The 22,296-nt window shown below is 40.8% G+C and overlaps 2 protein-coding genes across 3 annotated transcripts in view; one reads left to right on the top strand and one right to left on the bottom strand.

Annotated features, from left to right (window-relative positions):
* Window positions 1–1,163, top strand: part of PLA2G12B (phospholipase A2 group XIIB) — a 36,359-nt gene extending 35,196 nt beyond the window's left edge. For both annotated transcript variants that reach the window (XM_060768817.2, XM_060768816.2), the window contains exon 4: window positions 859–1,163. In XM_060768817.2, coding sequence (XP_060624800.1) covers window positions 859–977 — 119 coding nt within the window. In that variant the 3' untranslated portion in view covers window positions 978–1,163. The remainder of the gene's footprint in view (window positions 1–858) is intronic.
* A 4,771-nt stretch (window positions 1,164–5,934) lies between these two features.
* Window positions 5,935–22,296, bottom strand: part of OIT3 (oncoprotein induced transcript 3) — a 70,695-nt gene continuing 54,333 nt past the window's right edge. Inside the window, exons 6-9 of the mRNA XM_060768818.2 lie at window positions 17,881–18,041; window positions 16,662–17,077; window positions 10,539–10,638; window positions 5,935–6,939 (exon numbers count right to left, since the gene is read on the bottom strand). Of these exons, the coding sequence (XP_060624801.2) occupies window positions 6,769–6,939; window positions 10,539–10,638; window positions 16,662–17,077; window positions 17,881–18,041 (848 nt within the window). The 3' untranslated portion in view covers window positions 5,935–6,768. The remainder of the gene's footprint in view (window positions 6,940–10,538; window positions 10,639–16,661; window positions 17,078–17,880; window positions 18,042–22,296) is intronic.

Genomic DNA, 22,296 nt, shown 5'->3' with positions numbered 1-22,296 from the left:
AGCTCTCCAGAACTGTATTCTAAAAACCCATACAGTTATACCCTATCGGGTGTGGTCCAAAATTGCTGGTTGACCTACATTACCAGCTGCACATAATATTTCCCATCATAAGGTTTTTCTTCAACACACACACACACACACACACACAGTCCTGCTACAACTTACTGTAACATGCCCTAATTTTGTGATGTAATTTGGTCAAAAAGTGTGCATTACATTCAAGTAAATATGGTAGTTCATCATGTGCAGTTAAGAGAGCAGGCCAGGCTGATTTGGCATTGCCAGTCAGACAGCACATTTGTCTCATCTACAGATGAGTGGAACAAATGACTTAATCCACACTTGCTTCAGTTGCTTTAAGCCTGCGCCCCAGTTCTGGGAGCAAAGTAGGATGTATTAGTCCTTAAGAGGAGCCTGAGAACGTGGTTGTTCCAGTGTGCCTTCCCAGAATAAGGAAACCCTAAGCAACATGTCCTTAATCGCACTTTACTAATGATCTAGGATTGTCTGCTCGCTCCATCTCTCTCCAAATACCTATCCTAGTTATATGTCACCTTGTCATGCCCAGCATTTTTTAAAATTTTAAATATTACACTTGGCCCTGCCATAGGTTTTTAATGCGTCTTGATGTTATTGTTACCGTTTATTGCTTTTTAATGAGTTTATTTACTGTCTGTATTGCTGTTGTTGCTGTTTTTACTGATGTATTTGGGCTTGGCCTCTTGTAAGCTGCACCGAGTCCTTCGGGAGATGGTAGCGGGGTATAAATAAAGGATTATTATTATTATTATTATTAAAAATCACTAACAAATATTGAGACAATAGTGAAATTATGCACTTGCTTCTCTTTTGCTACAGCCTGTGAATCGATAGCCGACACGGTATTCAGAACCATCAGGACTCTGGGTTGCCGTCCATTCATGAACAGCCAACGAAGTGCCTGCATTTGCAATGAAGAAGAACGAGATGAATTGTGAGGTGAGCGCCAGGCTCCCTGACAGTGACAGCTCTGGATTTGCGTGGCCCTTGGTTAGAAGCTTTGTCTTCTATCCTCAAACCAGGTGCAATTTTGACAACAGCAAGGTTCAAGGTGTGGTTGATTGCTACCAGAAATGTATTAATTGCAGCTTCTGCAGTAAACTAGATCGGGACTGGAATGGAAAGTGGGAAGGCACCCTGTCTGTTCTATTTGATGGCTTCTACCACCTTCCTAGAGCAAACTTGTCGACTTAATACTGACTCTCCACAGTGACTGAGATGTGAATGAGCTTTGCACTCACAACAAAAGAGACAGGCCTTGTGTGGTGACAGGGTTGATAATAATCTCTACAAGTACAGCCAACCCTCTATTTTCCACAGATTCTGCATCCATGCATTCTACCATCCTTGGCTTGAAAGTAAATTCTATAAAGCAAACCTTAATTTTGACATTTTATATACCCCACAATGGAACTTGAGCATCCATAGATTTTGGTATCCATGGGGGATCGTGAACCAAACCCTAGCAGGTATCAAGGGCCCAGATTTCATGTCCCATAGACCTTCCAGTTTCACCAGGGAGATATCTCTGCTTTAGTGTCCACCCCACATTAATGGAAAAGCAATTTGGGATCACAGGGCTGCTCAACAGCACATAGAAAGGGAGGTTTGGGGAGATTTTCCTTTTCAGAAAAAAAGGAAGAAAGTAAACACTCTGTATTAGACTTGGCATGGTCATTGATTTTATTTCCACAAAAACATAAAACCACTAAAATACAGAAATCACATGATGTACCCCTAAAAACAGTAAGAAAGACAGAACCATGACTATTTGTGAGTCATGTTTAACATGCAGGCGTTGTAAAACTAATTTTTATTTAATAATAATAATAATAATAATAATAATAATAATAATAATAATATAGTTCGAATAGCATTAGAGATTGCCAATAACATTTTTGAAGGTCAGTTCTAGCTACTTAGAATTACTATTATTTTACAACTTCAGGTGGTCTAACTATATATATATTTAAAATGACTATTCATCCAAAATGTATCCCCTAGACATTGCAGATTACTGCTTTTGTACATTCGCTTTTTAACAAACTATCGGTTGGCCTGAACTGAAACATCACTATTTTGCCTATTTTGATGGTAATTTTTTTTCAAAAGACCCAAAACTCATTTTTAAAGCATAACCTGCTGCATCTCAACCTCGTTGCTGAACTCTAGATTTTCTAAAACTTTGAAATCCATATTGAACTGCAGTAACAATGCCTGCTTCATTGGAATATACTACAATCCGACCCCTATATCTGTGGGTATATGTTCCCATATTTACTGTGGATCGGTGAAACCACAGATAATAGTGAATAGTGTTGTTTGCACAGTGGCATTAAACGTGACAGAACATAAAAAATCTAAGTGATTAAAGGTACTAACACATATATTTCTCAACTATAAATTTAATTTACATTCCATTACATTTGATTTTTGGGACCATTTCTCAATGTGGGTAACTAAAACTGAGGACATTGATTCCATCAATACAGTAGTAGTAGTGTATTACATGATACTTGCCTTCCATCTTTGGTTCTTTCCCATGAGTCCATAATTCATGAGTCCATGAGTCCATAACTAAAGCACATTTCTCCCATTTCCTCCACATACCATGGATTCTTGCACAATCCATGGTATTGTACATGTCCTTTATATCAACACATACCAAACATATCAATGTATAAGGTGACCATGTGTATAACTCAAGGGCCGTGATTGAGGCCAAAAATATAGATATTAATATGATCTATGGATAGGATGAGGGTCTTTCTGCAGAGACAGAAAAGCACTAATGCCTTCTCAGGGGAGTCAGCTGCCTTGCTATTTCTCCACCCAGGTATGAATAAAAGCCAGAAATGGCATGATGGGAGAGAGAGTAGAAGGGGGCAGAATGGAGTAAGCTCTTACTTTTCCCACTCTATTTGGAGAAGGGGATGGCTATACTCATACTGACCTGTGGATATGTTGTCCCAGGTTTTTTTTTTTGGGGGGGGGAGGGGTTGACTAAAGACTTGCATGTGCCATTTTCTCACTATAACCATGGTCTTCTCACTACATCTCACTATAACCATCAGCACATGCTTCCAAACAACTTTTCTCTTTCAAGTGCAGATGTTATATACTTCGTGCACTGTGTACACATCTTGCATCAGTGCTGAGAAAGAGTCCAACAAGACTTTAGACTTGCACCTCTTCTCAAGGATCCTTCAAAATGCACAAGGACATCGTATATAGTATATATTTGGGACTGTGCTGGCAGATTCCCAAATTCACCTTCATACTACTGAATTAAAAAAAAAATCCCTTAGAGGGAAGAAGGACTAAATGTCACAGTTTCCTCTTCAGTACATCCAGTAACTCATGCTCTTTCTGTTGGCTTCAGTGGTTATGCAGCCATCTTTTACAGGCAAGGTGAAGTCAGCCATGGCGAGATCTGGATATATACATGTCAATGTGATGTTATAGAAAGTTTCAGCATTTCTCTGGATTGTCAGTTGCTGTGCCCTAGCTCACCTCACTCTTGGAAGATGTCTTTGGGAGGTCCAACCTTGCCATCTAATAAAATACAGAAAATTGAATAAAGGAAGCTTTTAGGATGCTCAATCTGTATGTTGCATGGTAGTCCTACAGATGTCCTTGAACTTTATTTCATTTCTCCCAGTCATCTTGGACAATGGTGAAGCATCTGGAAGACCACAATTTTTCTAGCTCGAGTAACTGCTATTAGTGTCTCTGCTTTAACTGATAAGGCTACATCCTATGGAATACTGGGATTTGAAGTTTTGAGAGACACTACAGCTCTCTGGAGAGCCAGTGCGGTGTAGTGGTTTATGCCAAATCTCCCCATGAACAAACCTTACAGAGAAAACCCTTAGTTGGGGAACTGCATCTCCCCTTCCCAGGGTGTTTATGCCCCACTTTGTGCTAGTCATGGATTGTTATAAAGGATGGTAAATTAATACTGAAATCTTTAGAGGAGATAAAACAACTGAATAAAAAAATCATGTGGCTGAGTTACTTCCAAATATATCAGGAATTCAAAGAAGACGAAAAACTCAGGTTTTGTCAAGATCAAGGGTTCTGGGGAGCAATCATGAAAAGAAAACTAATTAAGATTACACTGTTCAACGGAGAAAACGTTTCGGGCCTGAAAATAGTTGTTCTTTTATGATTTTGGGGTGCTGAAAACGAAAATGACATTTAAAAATGTATATTGGCTCTAGTTTTTATGATATAAGCAATCGTGATCATGTATGGTTGAAAAAATGCATGTTGCGACTTACACTATGGAAGATTCTAGAAAGTTGCGGGCCTGAAAATAGCTGTTCTTTTATGATTTTGGGGTGCTGAAAACAAAAATGACATTTAAAAATGTATATTGGCTCTAGTTCTTATGATATAAGCAATCTTGTGATTACGTATGGTTGAAAAAATGCATGTTGCGACTTACACTATGGAAGATTCTAGAATACTCTAGAAAGTTTGATGACGCAGTATTAGTGCCGTGTGCAAAAGCCAGAAAGCCCTATATAAGGCCAGACTTTTGAATGATGAGGGTCAGTCAGTTGAAGACTGAGACAGTATCGTTAAACATTGTTTTACATTGTTCTTTTTACTGTAGTTATGCCTCGCATGTGTGTAAATAAAGCACTATGGGGGGAAAAAATCAAGGTAAATGGACTCCGTCAATGCTGTCAGACTACTGCTGGAGCATTGTAAGAGACATTCCTTTCCTTGAATACAAAAGAAAAGTCAAGAGAAGCAAACAGGATATAAACTAAAGTCACGATTAAAGCGACATTTAAACTTTCAGACTTTTCAACTGCATTAGGCCTACTAATATAGTTTCTTGCTGCACAAACATAAACAATAGACTAATTAAATAAATATTTCTCATGTATAAACTATTGGCAATATAATTTGACTAAAATTTAGTAAATATTCACGGTTTATATACATGCAGTAAAGTTAGGCTCATTATCATAATATTAACGAATTACCTATTGTGGAGAAAATTGAAATAGCTGTTGCATAAAAACCAGAGCCAATTAACACATTTAATTATTATATTTGAATTCAGCATGTTAAATTTATTAAGAAATGGCACATTTTGTTTCCGTAACTGAGAAAAACTGAAAATTTGTAGAACAGTGTTATATATCAACAATTATTATTATGGGCCACCGAAGAAGAACAGATAAAAAATTGCCAGGTGAAATGGGCAAAAGATATAGATCAGAACATCTTAACAAACCAGTGGGAAGAAATCTGGAATATTAAAATAAAATATACAGTAGCTAGTGATCTGCGGGAAAACTGGTATAAGATGTTCTTCAGATGGCACTATACACCAGAAAAAATGGCCAAATTTAACAAAAACATTTCAAGCAGCTGCTGGAAATGCGGGAAGGAGATAGGAACTTTCTATCATCAATGGTGGTCATGCAAACAAATAAGAAAATATTGGAAAGAGATACATTGAGCAACTCAAAAAATCTTAAAAATCAGCTTTCCACAGAGACCAGAAACGTACTTATTGGGCATATCAAACACAATGCTGGACAAAAACCAAGAGAAAATGCTCTTCCTGATCAGTACAGCGGCAAGAATACTCCTTGCCAGAATATGGAAACAAAAAGAAATCCCAAGTCTGGAAGATTGGATCATAAGAGTTTTTGACATAATTCAAATGGACTGCCTTTCACAAAGACTAAATGGAACACACAAAAGGACAAATTGGTCAGGCTTTAAAGACTTTGTTAGAACTAGGGAAAATCCTTTACTGATAGATTTGTCCTGCATCTGAAACAAGAAATCAAAGGAAGCTATGTCGGCAGAAGCAACAAATTATTACTTATTTTATTTTATTTTCTGATAAACAAAAATTTAAAGACTTTGGGAAGTAGCACTATGAACTCACAAGGACTGTGTGTGTTCTACTTTTTTCTTTTAAATTATCCCTCTCTTTTTTCTCTCTCTACTCCTGTCTTCCTCTCTCCCCCTCCCCCTCTACCCCTTATACTCCTCTTACCTTTTGTCTCCCACATATTATGCTTTCTGGGTTTATGGTTTTTGGTTTTTCACTTTTTGATGTATATATTCACAAAACTCAATAAAAAAAATAAAGTTTGTTGTTGTTGACAGCCCTGCGATATGTTTACTTTAGAGTCAACACAAGTTGCACAAAAACCGAAAGGTGTACAACAAAAGCTCTCTGACAGACAATCCTAACTACATAAGAAAACTACAGATTCCAGAATTGTATAGGATGCAGCCATGACCATTAAAGCAGTATCAAAGTATGACTAGTCTTCAGCACAAGAGGCACCGTGAATATCCCTCATCTCAGAGTAGGATTGTTAATCTCAAAACTCTCTATTTATATGAAGATTTGATTATCTATGTATTCTGGATGTTCTTTAAATAAACGAGTTCGAACAGAAGTGGTTACCATTTTGCTTTTACTACTGAATCATTAAATACTGCTGAAACCATCCAATAGCATTGTTCCCCCTTCCCAGGGCGCTTGTCCTGATCAGTGACCATAATAAAGTTTTGTATTGTAATAGCATTTGAATGTAGACTGTATCCCTTTTGACCTCAACAAAGTCAGTAGGAGAAGCAAATCACAATAATTTCATAAGTTTGGCAATCTGTGAATGTTGCTCATCATTAAATGGAGACTAGTAAGAGTAAGTGTCTATGTGACAGTGTGTTCACACGACGGATCTACTCCTCCATGTCAATTCTAATGGGCCCCCCTGTCAGGATGTGATTTGCCAAGTGACCAGGTTTTTCTGTCTCAGACCATCTGCGCATCCGTCTGCGGCACCCCTGTGCACACCGAGACCTCTCGTCCGTCACACCACATACCAGGACATGGCAGTGCAAGAATACTTCCTGTATATAAAAACAAACCAACGTATAGATTAAGTATTACAGATATTTTAGTAACTCTGTTGTGCACTTCCTATTTGAATTTCTAGATGTAGATGCTGGGATTCACTAGTTAAAGTGAACAATTCATGCTGATGGGGGGGGGGGGGGGGGGGGAAGAGAGGAGGACCAGACTGCATTAGGCAGAATGAAGTGACAACTGCTTATTCTGCGTTCCCCGGGCCAGGAAAATACTGTGCCATGGCCACTGTCAAAACAAGATTAAACTCGAGACACTATAACTGTTATAAGTGTATTCTCAGCATTAATTTGCACACTTTTATGATCACTTGATGATGGTGCGATTAATAGGTGCCTTGACTATGTGGAAAAGACACTGCAGTTGCAGACATTGCCATACCCTCCAAAATTTCACAGTTGAAAATTGGGGCATGTGTGACAAAACAACATCAGGGTGTAGTCAGGATAGTGAAATCTGTCAACAAGGAAGAACAGACAAGGGGTTGGTTTGTGCCCAACTCCACTGGAAAGGGCAAGTCTGCCCTATTCTCTCCGTCCACAGAGTTCAATTTGCCACAATGGAAATAAGGCCAGAAGAAGGAAGGGAAGTGGGAGGAGGAGAAAGAAATCCGAATATTTTAAGAACAGCTGAAAAAAGGTAGGACAATAGAGGATTAATCAGGACAGTTCTTGTCATACTGGTATGCGCTACAAAGCTTTGCTACCATATGTACAAAATTTTCCCAATGAGTCAGTCCACACAATTATGGGTGACAGTATTGAGTATTGAAAAATAGTGTGGTGTGCATGCAGGTATAGTCAACTCTTAAATAGTATATACTACTGCCTAAAAAGGAGCCCCCGGTGGCACAGTGGGTTAAACTGCTGAGCTGCTAAACTTGTTGACTGAAAGGTTGCAGGTTCGAATTCAAGGAGCAGCATGAGCTGTCAGCCCCAGCTTCTGTCAACCTAGCAGTTCGAAAACATGCTAATGTGAGTAGATCAATAGGTACCTCTCCGGCAGGAAGGTATTGACATTCCATGAAGTCATACCGGCCACATGACCTTGGAGGTGTCTAAGGACAATGCCGGCTCTTTGGCTTAGAAATGCAGATGAGCACCACACCCCAGAGTCAGACACGACTGGGCTTAATATCAGGGGAAAACCTTTACCTTTACCTACTGTCTAAAAAAACAATGCTAGGATCAAGAATATGTGACAAACCACGAGTGTAGTGAGAGCAGGTATCATAGCTCGCTGTTGTTGTTGTGGTGGTGGTGGTGGTTGTTGTTGTTGTTGTTGTGTGTCCTCAGGCAGTTTTTGAGTTGGTAATCCCTAAGGTGAAGCACCATTGGATTTTCTGGGGCTGAAAGAGTGTGCTCAGTGGTTTGCACAGACGAGTGGGAAATGAATCCTGGTCTCTAGAGCTGCAATCCAGTGCTCAAGCCCTTAAAATGGCTCCTTGTTGTGATACCCAATCTCAGAAATTTCTTCTGGTGTCATCTTTTACAACTCTTTTTTAAAAATAAAAATATCCCCCAGGATTTTCAAAATTATATGTTACCATTTAAACTCATACTATTATTTTTCTGTGTTTTATTTCACGTTATGACTCATTGTTTTAGGGGTAGTTTAATCATTTCCTTGGATTCTTCTCTGAGATCATTGCTAAAGAGCAATCTATACAGATTTTAAATTAATAGATAAAAATTAAGAGGATCCAGAAGTGAAGAGAAATGGGCAGCTGGACAACAGGAAAATGAGAGGAAGAATAGTATAAACAATATTAGATCATCTGTGCAAACAGACATATATTCAGGCAACACAAACACAGAGTACTTGGAAAGATATGAGAGGACAAACAAGAAAATTGCTGGCTTCAGGGAGAGATTTTATAAGGTACTGTTTCTTTCACCCTGTTAACCCAAGAACACTCTTAGATTAGTTTTGGTCATTTGCTAACACCCTTCAAAAGCTGCTTTTGAGAAAAAAAAACTGAGCAGGCCAAGACAACACATCTCTGATTTGCACTTTCTTGGGCCCCCACCAAAGAGATGAAAGGCCCATACATGTGTGTGTCCTATCAACTTATGACGACTCCAGAGCCCCCGGTGGTGCAATGGGTTAAACCCTTGTGCTGGCAGGACTGCTGATCAAAAGGTCAGCGGTTTGAATCCGGGAAGCGGGGTGAGCTCCCATCTGTCAGCTCCAGCTACTCATGCAGGGACATGAGAGAAGCTTCCCACAGGATGGTAAAACATCCAGACATCCTCTGGGCAACGTCTTTGCAGACAGCCAATTCTCTCACACCAGAAGTGACTTGCAGTTTTTCAAGTTGCTCCTGACACACACAAAAATGACGACCCCATAGATTTCACAGGGTTTTCACAGGCAAGAAATACTCAGATGTGTTTTTTGTCAATTCATAGAATCAAAGAGTTGGAAGAGACCTCATGGGCCATCCAGTCCAACCCCATTCTGCCAAGAAGCAGGAATATTGCATTCAAATCACCCCTGACAGATGGTCATCCAGCCTCTGTTTAAAAGCTTCCAAAGAAGGAGCCTCCATCACACTCCGGGGCAGAAAGTTCCACTGCTGAACGGCTCTCACAGTCAGGAAGTTCTCCTCATGTTCAGATGGAATCTCCTCTCTTGTAGTTTGAAGCCAATTGTTCCGCGTCCTAGTCTCCAAGGAAGCAGAAAACAAGCTTGCTCCCTCCTCCCTATGACTTCCTCTCACATATTTATACATAGCTATCATGTCTCCTCTCAGCCTTCTCTTCTTTAGGCTAAACATGCCCAGCTCCTTAAGCCGCTCCTCATAGGGCTTGTTCTCCAGACCCTTGATCATTTTAGTCGTCCTCCTCTGGACACATTCCAGCTTGTCAATATCTTTCTTGAATTGTGGTGCCCAGAATTGGACACAATATTCCAGGTGTGGTCTAACCAAGGTGGAATAGAGGAGTAGCATTACTTCCCTAGATCTAGACACTATGCTCCTATTGATGCAGGCCAAAATCCCATTGGCTTTGTTTGCCGCCACATCACATTGTTGGCTCATGTTTAACTTGTCCACGAGGACTCCAAGATCTTTTTCACACGTACTGCTCTCGAGCCAGGCGTCCCCCATTCTATATCTTTGCATTTCGTTTTTTCTGCCAAAGTGGAGTATCTTGCATTTGTCCCTGTTGAACTTCATTTTGTTAGTTTTGGCCCATCTCTCTAATCTGTCAAGATTGTTTTGAATTCTGCTCCTGTCCTCTGAAGTATTGGCTATCCCTTCCAATTTGGGGTCATCTGCAAACTTGATGATCCTGCCTTCTAACCCTTCATCTAAGTCATTAATAAAGATGTTGAACAGGACCGGGCCCAGGACGGAACCCTGCTTGTGACACTCCGCTCATCGCTTCCAAGATGAAGAGGAAGCTTTAGTGAGCACCCTCTGGGTTCGTCCATTTAACCATTTGGGCTTGGCCTCGTGTAAGCTGTTCCGAGTACCCACCGGGGAGATGGTGGTGGGGTATAAATAAAGATTATTATTATTATTATTATTATTATTATTAGTCTGTTGTAGAATCCGTTACCTTCCAGTTTTGCTCACCTTGTTGTCTTTCCCCACAAATTTGAACACCGGGACTTGGAAGTGCTTGGCAAGATGATCCTTCGATGTGAATTGCTTCACAGACTCATCAGACACGCAGCTGAAGAAAGAGATGGATATGTGTTAATGCCTTTTCCAGATGTGATGGAAAAACACAACCACATGCCAGCAAGAAAAAGGCAGGCCGATTGGCTCTTTGGTCAGTATGCATTGCCATGAGAAGTGGGGTCAGTAGCCTGGCCAGAAATTGAAATAGCTCAAAGCAGCAAAGTCTCTCATTCTCTGCATACACAAACACACACACAGTCCTCGTGATGGAGATCAAATGTCAGTCAAGTATATCCTCAGTTCGCCTTTTTGGATAGAGATATACAAACAGTATCAACCTTACTAAATCCATCTCAGCATTGTTTCCATATCAGAACTATCAACGATTTAAATGTCAAAAGCATAGTTGGGAATGCATAATGCAAAGTCTTCCCCTCCTTTCTCTTCCCTGATTTCCAGCACACATACAAAATTACTATAAGTGCGAAAAGCCTTCGATTTTCATAACTGAAATGAGTGGGACTCATTTAAAGAAAATAGAGTGAAAATTGCAAAAACAAAACAAAATATATATGAACTTTTAGACATAATGCTACATGCAGCCGTGGATAGCTGTTCCTTGTATTTTTCAGCAACCCATCTTTCCAAAGAGAAAAAAACAACATCTGGCTTTGTGGTGAAATGCAACACAGCCTAGCACATTTCTCTCCAACAATCTAATCTCAGGAATGTGGACTTTGAATGTTATAAAATGTGGTAAAGTGGAAAAGGCAAGGGAAAAGTCACATGGACTCTTGTGCTTGTCTCTTGGATATGATTATCCTTCATGCTTGGACTTTTGGAATAAACAGCTTATGAACTGTTTATCCAAGACAGGAGTGGGAAGAAAGGGGTTCCCCATCCCGGCTGATAAATGCAGATCTTCAGCCGTTCATTTTTTCCCAAATAAAATACAGCCATGTAGAAATAAATTATGTTTCCATTGTCGATTCACCTAGGCAGGGAAAATATATTGCTGTGATTGATGTTTTTTCTGTTATCCAAAGTTTATGTCACAATAAATTTGCTAATGTTGGAGGTGCCACAAGACTTTTACAGCTAGTCTTCAAGAAGGGCTGACCTTTGAATGGGAAAAACAAGCAATTATTCAAGCATCTGGTAAGAACTGGACTGTTCTGGCTTTATTTATGTTACCTGTTATTCTTATCACCCTACAGATTGTTGGAAATACTGTAGTCCAAAAGGTAACTCACTGAATTACTCATTCAGGTAAAGGTAAAGGTTTTCCCCTGACATTAAGTCCAGTCGTGTCATCTCCATTTCTAATTCGAAGAGCCGACATTGTCCATAGACACCTCCAAGGTCATGTGGCCAGCATGAGTGCATGGAGCGCCATTACTGCATGGAACTCAGGCTTGCCAGGGACATTAAAAACAATAAAAAGGGCTTCTTTTCGTATGTCAGTAGAAAAAGGAAGAACAAGGAGGCAATAGGGCCTCTTCGAGGAGAAGATGGGGCAATGCTGACAGGGAAAAGGCAGAACTACTTAATGCCTTCTTTGCTTCGGTCTTCTCACAAAAAGAGTCATCTTCAACCTCAGCAAGATGGAGTGGGTGAGGGATTAGAGGACATCCAACCCCAAATTGGGAAACAAATCGTCCAGGAATACCTGGCCGCTCTAAATGAGTTCAAGTCCTCAGAGCCAGATCAACTACACCCAAGAGTATTGAAGGAACTAGCGGAAGTCATTTCGGAACCATTAGCAATCATCTTTGAGAGTTCTTGGAGAACGGGAGAAGTTCCAGCAGATTGGAGGAGGGCCAATGTGGTCCCAATCTTCAAGAAGGGAAAAAAGGATGACCAAAACAACTACCGTCCGGTCAGCCTCACGTTGATACCAGGCAAGATTCTGGAAAAAATTATTAAGGAAGTGGTCTGCAAACACTTAGAAACAAATGCGATCATCACTAATAGTCAACATGGATTTATCAAAAACAAGTCATGCCAGACTAATCTGATCTCTTTTTTCGATCGAGTTACAAGCTGGGTAGATGCGGGGAATGCCGTGGATGCAGTAGAAAATTCACCAATTCCTGATAGACAATCTACTTTCTTATCTACTTAGTTGAAAGTTTGATTTCTCTTAACAGGCACACTGGTCCAGCTAATGGGGAGAGGCAAAAGAACAGCCTGACTGCCATAAAATGTCCTACAAGGTCATTTTTATGGCTCCGTAGCTTCCTCTCCCATCTTTACAGAATTGATCAGATACTAACCTGCTTTGTTCTAAGAGACGTCAGGTGCATTCACAGCTCAGTGTTTTACTTAGACCTTACTCACAAGTAATTTTGTGCAGGGAGTGCAGGATTGTAGGCTACCTTTTTTACATTAAATTAGTCACTTGAAGGTTTGGAAAAAAAAATTTCAAACCTATTTGACACTGGCAATCCAGTGCACATCAAAGTTTCTCCCACTATATTTAGCCACATTTTACAGGGCCTAGATGCCCTCTGCAGGATAAAGAAGGCAAAAAAGTGGTTGACTCGTGTCCCGTCATGCCATCAATGTGAGAAATTGATGTGAGAAAATTGTGTTAATGTGAGACCTCATAACCTCTGAGGATGCCTACCACAGATGTGGGTGAAACATCAGGAGAGAATGCTTCTGGAACATGGCCACACAGCCCAGAAAACTCACAGCAATCCAGTGATTCTGGCCATTAAAGCCTTTAACAACACATTGCTTGTTCCGTTTTCCAGGAGCATCATTTGCATTATCTTTAATTGCATGGGATAGTGTTCCTTTGCATTTACCCAGAGTTGCTACAATCTTAGCTGCACTCTAAAATTAACATTATTAGAGGCTGGAAAGCCAGTCTGCAGGCCTCCTTTGCAGCTATTGGTTCAGAAAAGTATCTCTTTGGGTCTAGGGACCGCCTTTTCTCCTGGGTTGAGATCTCCATTTTGGAATTTTCCCTGCCTCTTTCAGTTGAGAAAGAAAGCTTCAGATGTGCTGTTGGTCAACAGGTAACTTTGAAAAAACCATTACAAGAATGATTGAGAACTAGGTAGGAAGATTGAGATAGGATTGAGAAATAGATAGATAAATTTAGTATTGAGTAATATTGAGCTATATAGAAGCATATTGAGATTTAGATAGAGAAGCTATTGAGTACTATAGAGATAGATAGGTAGAACAGGTATTGAGTTATATATTGAGCATAACTTCATCTCCAAAGCTAACCTTGAGCTATAGATAGGGAAAAAACCTGCTTTTTTCTAACCAGAGCAGCTCAGGGTTAGGGTGAAAGATTCCAGAATCTTATTTGCCTTTTGGGGAAAAAGTTGCCTCAGTAACTCAAGGAAAGGAAAGAAAGATCATCTCTATTGCTTCATCAATTGACCGTTTTGTTTGTAACTCTGCCAAGCTGTGCCAAGTCTGCAAGGACTTTGAGAAATAAATATTCTGTTTCGATGTTTAAAGACTGAAGTAGCCTCAACTGCTGAAAATCTCAAGCTTCCAAAGAAAGACCCCATGGTCCACCCAGACAAAGAAAGAAGCGCATCTTCGTTCTATTTTTATAGGGTCTGGGTGTGATGGTGCATTGCTAATACGTTGTTCTTTTATGAGCATGAGTATGACCAGACTCCAGAAGGATCTAAGATGGCCCTCCATAGGTATGGATTCTGTATCCACAAATTCAGCCATCCACTGCTGGAAAATATCCCCCCCCCCCCCCCAGTTTGTGGTACTCTCAGGGACTATTGGAACTATTTATTTATTTATGTATTTACAGCTTTTATATCCCGCCCTTCTCACCCTGCAGGGGACTCACATATATGGCAAACATTCAATGCCAATTTTGACATACAACATATACAGACAGACAGAAGCTATTTAACTTTTTTCTGGCCGCCAGGGGAGCTATCGCTTTCATCGTCCATCTGCGACACTGATGAAGTACTTCCGCATTCCCCGCATGCTTTTGCTGAAGTCTTTATGGCCTCATAAATCAGTTAATTTAGCCTCCCCACACTTTAAGGTGGTACCTTATTTTCCTACTTGACAGATGCAACTGTCTTTCGGGTTGCAAAGGTCGACAACGGGCTACACAATTGGTTGGAAACCCACTCCAACTCGGGCTAGCTTCGAACTCATGACCTTTTGGTCAGAGTGATCTGAATGCAGCTGACACTCAGCCAGCTGCACCACAATCCCAGTGCTTTCATATATTTGCATGAACAGCATAGGTTGCTAGTTGTTAACCATTTTTTTTGTTTGAGAAACAGCTACCTGATTGTGTTCTCCTTCATTTGCCCTTACTCTAATTTGTGGGATCTGAGGTTTTCCCAGAAAGCTGACCTCAGAAAGCAGAAGACTGCACCCATGGTTAGATCCATTTTGCTGCCGGAAGCAGCCTTGGCGTTGGAAACAACTATGACATGAATGATCTCCAGATAAGAGAAAACATCATATGAGATACATGCCCTGAAGTTAATGGGGATGAGGTCTGAAAGCAGCTCATTGCAGCTAAACAAAACTCCAGCATATTCTGTGTGCTGTTTCTGGCCTTAGGCAAGCTACCCACAGATTAAACCACCCACTAAAGATTACACTTGTACTAATTGGTTGAATACAGTCGAATGGAGGGTCACCAGCTGCTCCACGCAGAAGGGCACATGGCCTTAACTACAGACACCAAATTGATTATCAACCATTATATTTACAAGGAGAATGCCCCCTGCAAATGCTGTTATAAGTCATCCCTTTGCTTGCCCAATGGTTCCCTCTGGTTCCTTTTTCATGAAGTGAGTCGTTTTGCTTGGGTAGTCATGACAGCTGGTGATTTTTCTGTCTGGCAATCTATTTTTTCTCTGCCTGCCAAGAGCCATTTGGCCTCTGGGAAGAGCTGGCACTTTCTGTACCCCCCAGCACTGTGCTTGAACTTATCCTGGGCAGAAAAAGTGCTTTATTGATGACTTAGATGAAGGGTTAGAAGACATGATCATCATGTTTGCAGATGACACCAAAGTGGGAGGGATAGCCAATACTCCAGAAGACAGGAGCAGAATTCAAAATGATCTTAACAGATTAGAGAGATGGGCCAAAACTAACAAAATGAAGTTCAACCGTGACAAATGCAAGATGCTCCACTTAGGCAGAAAAAATGAAATGCAAAGATACAGAATGGGGAACGCATGGTTCAAGAGCAGTATGTGTGAAAAAGATCTTGGAGTCCTCGTGGACAACAAGTTAAACATGAGCCAACAATGTGATGTGGTTGCAAAAAAAGCCAATGGGATTTTGGCTTGCATCTACAGGAGTCTAGTGTCTAGATCCAGGGAAGTCATGCTACCCCTCTATTCTGCCTTGGTTAGACCACACATGGAATATTGTGTCCAATTCTGGGCACCATAATTAAAGAGAGATATTGACAAGCTGGATTGACCTTGAAGGAGCTGGGGATGGTGACTGTTGACAGGGAGCTCTGGCGTGGGCTGGTCCATGAGGTCACGAAGTCGGATACGACTGAATGAATGAACAACAACAACAACAACATTGACAAGCTGGAAAGTGTCCAGAGGAGGGCAACTAAAATGATCAAGGGTCTGTAGAACAAGCTCTATGAGGAGTGGCTTAAAGAGCTGTGCATGTTTAGCCTGAAGAGGAGAAGGCTGAGATGAGACATGATAGCCATGTATAAATATGTGAGAGGAAGTCACAGGGAGAAGGGAGTAAGCTTGTTTTCCGTTGCCCTGGAGAGTAGGACACAGAGCAATGGCTTCAAACTACAAGAAAGGAGATTCCATCTGAACATTAGGAAGAACTTCCTGACTGTGAGAGCTGTTCAGCAGTGGAGCTCTCTGCCTTGGAGTGTGGTGGAGGCTCCGTCTTTGGAGGCTTTTAAACAGAGGCTGGATGGCCATCTGGTGGGAGTGCTTTGAATGTAATTTTCCTGCTTCTCAGCAGGGGGTTGGACTGGCTGGTCCATGAGGTTTCTTCCAACTCTATGATTCTATGATTCTATTTTTCTATGAATGTCAGGTTAATGAAAAGAAATGCAGCAAAACTTGCCCGTCTTGAATTAAGTAGTACTTCAGGACCTCATCAGCTTCGGATGTTGGCGTCGCAAAACAGCTCTCCACCAAGGTCTGAAGTCCACTCACATGCACTGAAGGTTCAATCCCAAAATACAAAGAATCTCGGAGTTTAAGAGTGGGGAGAGCATCCCCGTAGGATTCTTCAAACCCATTGTCTTTGAATATCTCCAGGGTGAATGGGAAGATGCCCTGGTTGCGGCCCATGATCTCCAGTGGCGAGCTCTTGATGTTGGGGATGTAGCCCTCTGAGATGGTGTAGTGGCGAGGGAATTCACAAGTGATAGGGATCAACAGCTTCCCAGTGCGGACAATGATGTCCCCATTGCTGCCTGGGGTCTGTTTCGGCAAGCCAGTCACCATATTTGTGGCAACAATTTTGTCATTGGCTATCTGTAACCAAAGAGAAGAGAAACTCTTGTGAAATTAAATGAGCAGAGAAATCAAAAACAGAAAAAATAACTTGGCTCTAAGCAGGCTTTTGTGAGAATCTATAACAATGCAGGGAAAAAAGGTATAATGTGTTGCTTGGATCAGAGTCCAGTTTCTTAGAAATTTTGCTGGTGAAAAAAAATCATATTCCATATATTTGCAAAGATTTGGTTGTAAATGAATGTATCTGATGTATCTTAAGATCTGTAGTGGCTGGCAGGTAGTTCTTTAGAAAAGGGCTCTTATATTTCAGATTTCAGCTGTCAATCTATAGTTATGGAAAGAGAGTAAACTAGTTTTTCTTGAATATCACAGGCATACCTTGCTAATACAGCAGGTTATCGAATATACAGAAGCTAGTTATAAGGGAGAAGTATGGATTTGCTCCACTTCTTCCTCAAGCCATTGAAGGCGGCCAGTTTTGAGGTCACAGAAGTGAGTTGTAAGGGAGAAGCATGGATTTGCTCCGCTTCTTCCTCAAGCCATTAAAGCCAGCCAGTTTTAAAGTCACAGAAGCAAGTTATAAGGGGGAAGCTCAATCATTCAATCATTTCCGACTCACTTCATGAGTCATTAAAAAAATGGCGAAAAAGCTTCAAAATTGCAAAGGACTTCCGGGTTTTCTTAATAACTTCAAAATCGCTTCAAAAAGGAAATCTTTCCGACTTTATTCTGAATAATGAAAGTTCCAACTGGACCTAACCATGCCTACTAGACACAAACCATTTCAGACAGTGAGGAAAGATATTGCTGTGGCTACGTACGCTGATAGTGGTACCACAAGATTTCAGGGAGAAAATAATGTTGACATGTGTGCCATTGGATACACCTTTGCAGGAACCATTGAGAAGCGACAGGTCCATGCCTCCCACCAGATCCTTTGGGATGTTGACCTCTATGGTGGCGGATTTGCAAAGGACTGGAACTGTAAGAAAGAATAAATCTCATTAAGAATATTGCATGGCTTTGAGAGGAAACTTAGAGAAAGTAGCTGAGCCCTCCTTTCATGCCTGTATCACCGACAGCAAATGCTTCCCGAAACATGTTCAGCTTGCCCTATGGAAACCTTGCTTTGATCTGCCTACTTGTAGAAGGTGATTATCATTTTCAGCTCTAAATTCAGCTGCTTTTATTCCCAAAAGAGTTGTCTGTCTTCTGTGCAATGACATTTCCACCCCTCGGGGTGTCAGCTCAGCGGTGCTGAGCTTGTATTTATGGGATCCTAGCATGGCATTGGTACTTTTATGATGACTCAGTAATACAGTAGTTGTAGCTCTTACTATTGCTTTAAAATTCTAATCCTTAATATACCAAGGGCCTCCAGACTAGAAAGCTCCTGTTGGAGTCTGGTTCCTTACAACAACAACAACAACAACAACAACAACAACAGAACTTTATTTATACACCGCTCTATCTCCCCGAGGGGACTCAGAGTGGTTTCCAAGTAACATAATCAATACATACAAAGAAAACAGCATGAACATAAAATTAACAAGATAATAGAAGCATAAAAATCACAATAGCACATATATATTTAAAATAATCCTGCCTGTTCAAGGCAATTTAAAAGGCTGGGCCGAGGCTAGTGCAATTTTAGAGGGCCCGGGAAATTTGGTAGAGTCTATGGCTGTTCATTTCCGGGCCTAATAGAAGAAAGCAAGCTGGGTAACTGGTAGAAAAAATATGGCCATATTCAACAGTATTTGGGGCTGAGCTCAAAGGCTTGTTTAAACCATCAGGTCTTCAGGCTCTTAAGAAAGGAGGGGAGTAATGGGGCCTCTCTTATTTCTCTAGGAAGGGCTTTCCAGAGGCGGGGAGCCACCACCGAGAAGGCCCCCTCTCTCGTCCCCATCAACCGTGCTTGTGATGGTGGTGGGAGCGAAAGGAGAGCCTCCCCGGAAGATCTTAAAGTTTGCGCCAGTTCATAGAAGGAGATGCGATCGCGAAGATAGGCGGGCCCAAACTGTTTAGGTCATAACTTGCACCTTAAATTTGGCTCGGCAGCTTATTGGCAGCCAGTGAACCTGTTTTAAAAGGGGCGTTGTATGCTCCCTATAGTTTGCTCCACTAAGGAGCCTGGCTCCGCCCATTGTACCAGTTGGAGTTTCAAGGGCAGCCCCGCGTAGAGCTTATGGTGATTGTGTTGATGTGAGTATGGTGTGTCGTTGGGCAAGTAAGTTTAAAGATGTTGAGGTGGGGACATCTGACTTGCATGACAAAAAAGAGTTGGACATCCTATGACAGCAACCACCGAGTTTCACAAGCAAAATGTTGACAGATTGATTCAGGATGATCGTTGTATTACTCAGAAAGAAATTTCAAGCATAATTGGCATTTCACAACAACGTGTGGGTCACATTATTGCTTTGCTTGGCTATCAGAAGATCTGTGCACGATGGGTTGTGGAAACAGTGTCTCGACTTCTTCCATGACGGCTTCAGAAAACTTATTCATCATTGGCAGAAATATATCAAATTGTCTGGTGATTAGGTTGAAAAGTGAATAGTGGTAGTTAGAGAGCACATTTTAAGGCAGGGGTCCACGAACTTTTTAAACAGAGGGCCAGGTCACCGTCCCTCAAACTGTTGGAGGGCCGGATTATAAAAAATATATAAATGAATTCCTATGCACACTCCAATATCTTATTTGTAGTGCAAAAAAACCCCACTTAAAAACAATACAATAATTAAAATGAATAACAATTTTAACAAATATAAACTTATTAATATTTCAATGGGAAGTGTGGGCCTGCTTTTGGCTGATGAGATAGGATTGTTGTTGTTGTTTGCTTTCAAGTAGTTTCAGACTTAGGTTGACCCTGAGCGAGGGTCGGGTAAATGACCATGGAGGGCCGTATCTGGCCCCCGGGCCTTAGTTTGAGGACCCCTGTTCTAAGGATTATTTCTGCGTTTGATTTATTAAAATATTCCCATCCAAATCCAAGTAACGAAGGTGGAGGCATTACTTTTCATTCAACCCTCGTATATGTGTTTTGTGCATTGGCATATCTTTGTCCCTTACAGTTAAAGACATACCTAGGTACATCAGTTTAACAGCTCAAAAACCTAGTTGCCTTGCATGAATGCTGGGTGAATGCCATTTTCTCAAAAAGGCTATTTATTATTATTATTATTATTATTATTATTATTATTATTATTATTATTTACCTTACTTATATACCGCTGTTCTCAGCCCAAAGGCGACTCACAGCGGTTCACAACAGATACGAACAGCAAAAATTCAGTGCTACAGTATAGAAACAGTTAACAACCTAACACATTACACAATTAATAAACAGTTACTACAATACCCATTCACTGTCGCCTCGTCATCAAAAACATGTTCCAGATTCGTCATCCAATGTTCCATTCCAGTGTTCATTAACCAATCATTGCACTAATTATTGGAACGCCTGCTCAAACAGCCAAGTCTTCACTTTTTTGCGGAATACCATTAGAGATGGTGCTAGTCTAATGTCTGTAGGAAGGGCGTTCCACAGCCGAGGAGCCACCACTGAGAAGGCCCTATCTCTCGTCCCCGCCAGCCGAGCTTGAGAAGCAGGCAGGATATGGCATCGTTTTCAAAAGGTTGTGACTTCTAACAAGGTCATAACTTTCCCAAGTTCATAAAATCTCCAAAAGGTTATGGAAATTTCCATTTTTCAAAACTACCTTATGAATTCATGACAACAACTGTGAATTTTAGCCATGATTTACTACCCACAAAGAACTAGTGAGAGCATAAGTCTAAAACAGTTGTTGAAAATGCTAGTGTAAAAATCCTTTGAGGCTTTTAAGATTCAAACAGACAAACAAATCCTTTGGGGTTTTAAGAACCAAACAGACAAAGAAGGGAAAACTTGGATTATAAATATTCTGAGAAACAGAATCAAAATCAAAAAGAGATAAAACAAGTATTGAGACTCGATGCCTCTGAGAAAAGAAAACAACTGTGACTCCAATAGTTATAGGAGCCATTCCAAATGACAAAACATATGAATGTGACACATTATCCAGCTGAATCACCGAACACACAAAACTTGCTTAGTGTGGTGGTCGTACAATAGAGGGCATGTCCTCCTCCAGACATCCCCACACAAGCGGGATTTGAATGTAGCCTGAGATATTGAAGGTATATAGAGAGGGACTGATGCTACCTCTGGACACACATCACAGTGGCATCTAATCAGTGTGTGTGACCCAGCAACCTTCCTCAAACCAGGAAGCATAATTGTGCCATTTGTTAAGGCCATGAAGTGTTTCCCCCCAGGTATTTGCGATAACAGTTTTCACATTTTGTTAGCACCAATTCACCTGTCACAGCAGAGTGTTGTCATCAAACTGCTAGAGCCACAACTGTGACATCCGCCTGCTGGAAGAAGAGCCTTACAATTAAGCCCTGTGCACAAGGTGAAGAACGGCACACATCTTACGAGGTGGCTCTGTTACAATGCTATACAATGAGACGGCACCATCCGGTTTCACATTTGTAAAGCAACACAGTGTAACAAGCAGTAAATGTTCAACAGAAAAACAAGTACAAGAAAAATGGAGTAAGTAGCTTTAAGACATTTTGTCAATATATGCCAGCTTCAGTCACAAAAATGACTGATGTGCATTGCTGAGATGCATATGTTTGGGTTTGTTTTAACAGGATTGTGAAGACATAACAAACTTGTGTGATAAAGCCCTAATTTCAGAGTATTTTCACCTTGTTTAGGTAATACAACACATGACTTAACAATGAATGTGCAGGTGTGCAGAGAACTATAATTTGCCTACCTAATTACTTTGTATTAATAAACTATATGTATGTGTGTAATTGGCTTTTGGCTTTTATTGCAGGGTTCTTGATAGTGTGCATATTTTGTATATTTGTAGGAACTGGTTGCATTCAGTCTAGTGCACACTGTAGGCATGTGTGATCGATTAAAAATGTTTCCAAATCATTACAAAATTATGAGGCACTGGTGTTTAATCTGTAAAGTGTTTCTAAAGCAGCGTTTCTCAAACTGGGGGGTTGGGACCCCTGGTGGGGTCACAAGGGGGGTGTCAGAGGGGTCACCAAAGACCATCAGAAAACACAGTATTTTCTTTTGATCATGAGGATTTGTGTGGGAAGTTTGGCCCAATTCCACTGTTGGTGGACTTCAGAATGCTCTTTGATTGGAGGTGAACTAT

This window comes from Anolis sagrei, chromosome 3, assembly GCF_037176765.1.
Source record: "Anolis sagrei isolate rAnoSag1 chromosome 3, rAnoSag1.mat, whole genome shotgun sequence".
NCBI lineage: Eukaryota > Metazoa > Chordata > Lepidosauria > Squamata > Dactyloidae > Anolis > Anolis sagrei.
Note: the sequence above shows the minus strand (reverse complement) of the source record. Positions and strands in the feature narration are given on the sequence as shown.